We start from the raw sequence: 6,000 nt of genomic DNA on the forward strand, positions 1-6,000 counted from the left end.
GTGGGCAGCTCAGAATTTGTTTCCCAGTGTAGAAATGTTAAAGCCTACAAGGAGTAGTTTTAAGGTGGTGGGGCAAAGTTTATTGTAAATGTGCCGGGCAAGTTTTTTTTAATGGAGTGGTGAGCGCATCCACAGCCAGGGGTGGTGGTGGAAGCAGCTATGTTAATGGAATTTATGAAACTTTTAGGGATAGATACATGAATATGCAGGGAATGGAGGGATATGGATCACATGCAGGCAGAGGAGATTAGATCCAACTTGGCATCATGTTCGGCATGGAAGTTGTGTGCTGAGAGGCCTGATCCTGTGCTTTACTGTTCTATATTCTATTCTACCATTCTTCACTGTAAACGCCAATAAGATATTTTCCCTCAAGTCACTTTGAAAGACCCAACTGATTCTCTTTCCACTCACCTAACACACCAATGTTTTAATCAAATATTCTCATAACATTCTTTGTTCCAACTATAACGTCATTGCCAAAGCTTTCATCTGAGGAATCGTGGAAGCAAATGAAAGCTGGGAGAGCTGCTGCCTCACAGCACCAGAGATCCAGGTTCTCTTCTGACCTCAGGTACTATCTGTGCAGAGTTGCATGTTCTCCCTGTGACCACGTGGGTTTCCTCCAGCAGCACCGGGTTCCTCCCACATCCCAAAGACGTGCGGGTTTGTAGGTTAATCGGCCTCTGTAAATTGCCCCTAATGTGGAGGGCATGGATGAGAAAGTGGGAGAACGTAGAACCAGTGTCAATGGGTGATTGATGGTCAGCATGGACTCGGTGAGCTGAAGGACCTGTTTCCCTGCTGTATTTCTGAACTAAACTGAACTGAATTTAAATTCTATCCAGGTCCCAATTGGTCAGGAGACACAATTGCACATGCACAGACTGTAGGATTGAAGTCAGTGCCTTTCCATTAAGATAGTATTTAAAATATTTTAATAAAAAGTCACAAAAATTGAAAATAATAGAGAAAATTACTTGTCCACTGTGGTATAGAATCGCGATGTAACAGAAACAAAGTTATATAGATTTTAAACAAAAATCTCATTTTGGGGGTACATCCTCAAGTTAGGATCAAATTAAATGGTAGCTTCACTGGTTCCTTTCCAAATCACTTGTTCTGCACATAGCTGCTGACTGACTGCTGCTACTTGGTAGTTGTTTTCTGTACGTAGTTTGTCTGCTCTCCCCGTGACCTGCGTGGATTTTCTCCGGGATTTCTAATTTCCTCCCACATTCCAAAGGCATACAGGTTTGCAAGTTAATTGGCTTGGTATAACTGTAAATTGTCCAAACTGTGTAGAATAGTGTTCATGTACGGGGATCGCTGGTCTGCGCGGACTCGGTGGGCCGAAGGGCTTGTTTCTGCTCCGGATCTTGAAACTAAACTACTTAAGTGCAACTCGTTCATCAATAAACCCTTACTTACATTATACTTAGTTATTTTCTTTACAGATTGTAGTCAAGCAAATCAGATTGAAGAGCACTATATATTGAAACTTTCAAGTGTGACACTTAGAACGGTTTACAAATCCCACAGCCAAATCATTCAATTAACGATATGAAATCTCCCGAATTTCATTAGCATCAATTTTTCTATACAGTGCCCAACTTTCCTTGCAAAATTGATTCTTCTATTCATTTGCTCACAGAGATACCCTTCCACTTATTTGTCCCCATTCAGATCAGGTTGCCCCAACCAAAGCACTTGGAATATATTGAAGTAGTTCTTCAGTGTGGATGCTGTTTCTGGAGCCAATACAATTTGCATGCTGCAAGAACCATCAAATTAGATAACTTCTGGACATTGTTCGAAAAATGTCATGGAGTATTTTACTTTCCTTTGAAATGACACTCCAGACCTCTGTTTACACATTTTCCAAATTACTATTATGTCATTGTATTCAGTATTCTTGAGTTGGTTTTCTCTACATCGACGAGACCAAACACGGAATAGGCAGCTGCTTTGCAAAGGACCAGCTCTCTGTCCACAGTGGCCACCTGAATAGCGCATCCGAGTGCCAGCCAATTTAACTCCCCTTCCCATCCCTAAACCCACCTGTTTGTGCAATGTTCAGCCCAACAGCGTAAACATTGAATTCTCCATTTCCTGGTAGCCTGCTCCCCTCTTTCTAAGAGTTTCCCTCACCCTTCTTCCCAGTGCACTCTCCATCCCCTTATCAGGCTTTATTCCCCCTCCCTCTCCTGTTCCATCTTCCCATTACCCACACTCTACTCCCGCTGAATTTACTTCCCCCACTCAGAGCTCATCCCTCCGAGTTCCCCATCTCTCCGCCTCCACTCCTAATTCAGTCTCTTTTTTCACCCTCCTCTCCTATCTGGTTCCAGCCTTTCGTTCTCCGCTGATCACCTCGCAGCCTCTGTCGCTATCTCCTCTTCTCCTGACAATTATTTGCCATTCAACCCCTCCTTACTTATTTTCACCTATCACTTACTTGCTCTGTCCCCACCCCCCACCCTCCCCCTTCTTTATACTAGCAAGTTCCCCTCCAACCTTTCAATCCAGAAACAACTTCCATCCACAGATGCTGTCTGACCAGTTGAGTTCCTCCAACAGCTCTTGTTTTGTTTTTTTGCTACACATTCCAGCATCCGCAGTGTCTTATGTCTCTAGGATTCTTTATGGGGCTTACTTACACATTAAGCAACCCATTTCTTCTTATTATTATATGAAATAACCTTTTTATTGAGTCATCAAATGCAAAATGTTGTGCTAACTTTTTACACCATCGCGTTGAATCCTGAAATGTTGCACCTTTCCCTTGCCTCCCCACTACCTCAAATCACAATTTTAATTAAAAATTCACTTGGATTCAAACAGATGATAGTGCAGCTGCTAACAAAGAAACCAAAAAATGCACCACACATTAGAATCTGAGTTTTTGGGAGGCAGGGGAGAGGATAAAATCATGGTAACCACAATTACAGGGACGGATAAGGTTAGCAGACAAGCAAGGAAAGGAGCCTTGGTGTGAGATAGGCACAAATAGTTTGCTTAAACTTTATTTGTTGCAGCAGGGTAATATCATACTTCGTTCTAATAGACATGCAAGATGTGACAAAGGTGAAGCTGTCACAGCTTTTCAGGATCTGTAACGTATTAAAGGATCATTGAATAATTAAATCTGCGCGAGTCAGATACTTGAATGGTTGATGGGCCAAGAGGCTGAATCAGATAATATTTCAAAAATTGGAGAGCGGCAATTGTTGTGATAGAGTGCATAGGAAAATAAATTTCCAGGGCATAGGCGAGCGTAGAAGGAATAGACTCGACTGGATTGCCCGAGACACCTGACTGCGATGATTTTTAAAGAGCAGAATCAAATGCCCAGAATTTCAGTTACTTTGCTGAAATATTGCTGCACTTAATCAAAATAGCACCATCTCTTGCAGCAACATCAATATACTTTTCAATGTCGGGATACACGAAGGGTGAATATATTTCCCCAAGATATTGCGACAGCGATTTACACAAACGATACAAAATGTATGAGCTTTCAATTTAATTAAACATAGTTTCTGTTTAGAAACTCTAATAAAAAGGCTTATTTAACATCTGTTTAATCACAAGGTACCGGAAATTAGTTGCACAAAGGAAATAGTTTCTGACCTCCAGCAGTCTTTAGATTTCCACGTCAAAATTGAATATCTGAGCAATGGTCCTCTCGACAGGATTGTTACTTACAGTGTCAATAAATTCACTTATCATTCAAAGAGTAATTTGCTTTATCCCCGAACCTTTCAATAATTCCACAGAATATTGTTCTGCTTGAAAAACTGATAAAAAAATCAGCTCGAAATGTAGGTTACAGAATAATTGTTTTGAACGGATCAATGTAAACATATTGCAAAAGTAACCAAAATAAAAATCACATAACATTATCTTGTGCCAGTTGCACAGGTTGGGAACGATTCAAGAACACCTTGGTGATGGAATTCCCCCAGAAACCCAATTTCGGGTTGGATGACAACAACACAACAAACAGTGCTCTATGTGCAGAATGGTGAATGTATAACATGTAATCGTTATGTAAACCAGGTTATGTGGGGGGAAAAACATGCATTACTTCTACGGGAATTGATACACAGATAGATTCGTGCAAATCTTGTGACTGGTTAGCTTTAACTAAGTGCAGGGAGAGGGATTGTCACTGAGCATGGACACAAAATGCTGGAGTAACTCAGCGGGACAGGCAGCATCTGTGGAGAGAAGGAATGGGCCACTTTCGGGTCGAGGCCCTTCCTCTGCTGCCTGTCCCGCTGAGTTACTCCAGCAATGTTGTGTTGATCCTGGGTGTAAACCAGCATCTGCAGTCCCTTCCTACACAGCCTGTCACCGAGGGCCCGGCCCGCACACACTCCTCCTTACCAGACTTGGGCGGGTATTTGTAGGCCGAGTTGGCCTGGATGTCGATATCCTCGACCCCAGCGATCCTCCTGCTCAACACCGAGCCCATGTTGCCGCGGGTGGGGGGGGGTGGGGGGGGGGGGTCACTAGCGGGGCGGCTGCGATGGGGCTGGAGGCCGAGGCCGAGGCCGACCGACCACCGCTAGCGAGAGAAGTTGCCGTCCGCCCTCCTCCTCCTCACACAGAGACGTCCCTCGCAGGGTGAGGTGTGTGGGGGGGGGCGAGGACGAGCCTCAGCCGGTAAAGCGCACAAATCCCACGGTTAGTTCCTTCAGCGGAGAGGGGGAAACGCACCAACAATAGACCATCTTCTTGTTTGGTCGTGTGTAACTGTCGCGAACTTCTCCTCCCGTAAGTCGAGGAGGCGGCGGCCGCGCTGTGCATCGTGGGAGATGGTGTTCCCAGCCGCCGTTTGTCGCCTGCTTTTGCGTGATCTGGACTACAGTTCCCAGCATGCGTTACCCCCCCCCCCGCACCACACCCCCCCCCCCCCCCCCCCCCCCACCTCCAGCTGTTCTGGGGAACAGCTGAGCTGATGCACTGTATTCAACATTCAAGAGAGTTTATTGTCATGTGTCCCAGATAGGACAATGAAATCAATAACGCAATCAATAAAGGGTTGTAGGCCTATTGCATGTACAGGGACATATCTATCCATGCACTGTATACTTTATTTATACTTATGCATCTTAAATATGTATGTCATGTTTTATACTTTGGAAATACAATTATTCAATTCAATTCAATTCAATTCAATTTATTGTCACGTCAATTATCATGCCAATAAAGTTTTTAAATTGAAAAAAAATTTTTTGAATTGAAATTCTTGCTTTGCTTCAGCACAACGGAATATTGAAGGCATGAATACAGAACAGATCAGTGTGTCCATATACCATTATATAAATATATACACACATGAATAAATAAACAGATAAAGTGCAAATAGACAGATAATGGGCTATTAATGTTCAGAGTTTTGTTTGAGTTGAGTTCAATAGCCTGATGGCTGTGGGGAAGAAGTTGTTTCTGAATCTGGACGTTGCAGTCTTCAGGCTCCTGTACCTTCTACCTGAAGGTAGCGGGGAGATGAGTGTGTGGCCAGGATGGTGTGGGTCCTTGATGATGCTGCCAGCCTTTTTGAGGCAGCGACTGCGATAGATCCCCTCGATGGTAGGGAGGTCAGAGCCGATGATGGACTGGGCAGTGTTTACTACTTTTTGTAGTCTTTTCCGCTCCTGGGCGCTCGTTGCTGAACCAAGCCACGATGTAACCAGTCAGCATGCTTTCTGCTGTGTACCTGTAGAAGTTAGAGAGAGTCCTCCTAGGTGAAATATTAGGTGCATTGAAGACAGACACAAAATGCTGGAGACCCTTCTTCAGACTTAATCACCTCTGGCTGTCTGCCCTCTACAGCATCCAACCTTATCATTCCCCAGCCCCGCACGGCCCGGTTTAACCTTCTCCCCAAAATCCATACACAGAACTGCTCTGGCAAACCCATTGTTTCTGCCTGCTCCTGTCCCACTGAATTCATTTCCACATACCTTGACTCCATCCTACCCCCTCTGG

The 6,000-nt window shown here is 44.2% G+C and overlaps 1 protein-coding gene across 7 annotated transcripts in view; it reads right to left on the reverse strand.

The window, feature by feature from the left end:
• The window catches only part of LOC116985887 (E3 ubiquitin-protein ligase MGRN1-like), a 96,824-nt gene extending 92,020 nt beyond the window's left edge, over positions 1–4,804 (reverse strand). For 6 of the 7 annotated variants that reach the window (XM_033040997.1, XM_033041001.1, XM_033040995.1 and 3 more), the window contains exon 1: positions 4,393–4,804. In XM_033040997.1, coding sequence (XP_032896888.1) covers positions 4,393–4,480 — 88 coding nt within the window. In that variant the 5' untranslated portion in view covers positions 4,481–4,804. The remainder of the gene's footprint in view (positions 1–4,392) is intronic. The other variant, XM_033040994.1, reaches the window with a different exon arrangement.
• Between the last annotated feature and the right edge of the window lie 1,196 nt (positions 4,805–6,000).

Source organism: Amblyraja radiata, chromosome 22, assembly GCF_010909765.2.
Source record: "Amblyraja radiata isolate CabotCenter1 chromosome 22, sAmbRad1.1.pri, whole genome shotgun sequence".
NCBI lineage: Eukaryota > Metazoa > Chordata > Chondrichthyes > Rajiformes > Rajidae > Amblyraja > Amblyraja radiata.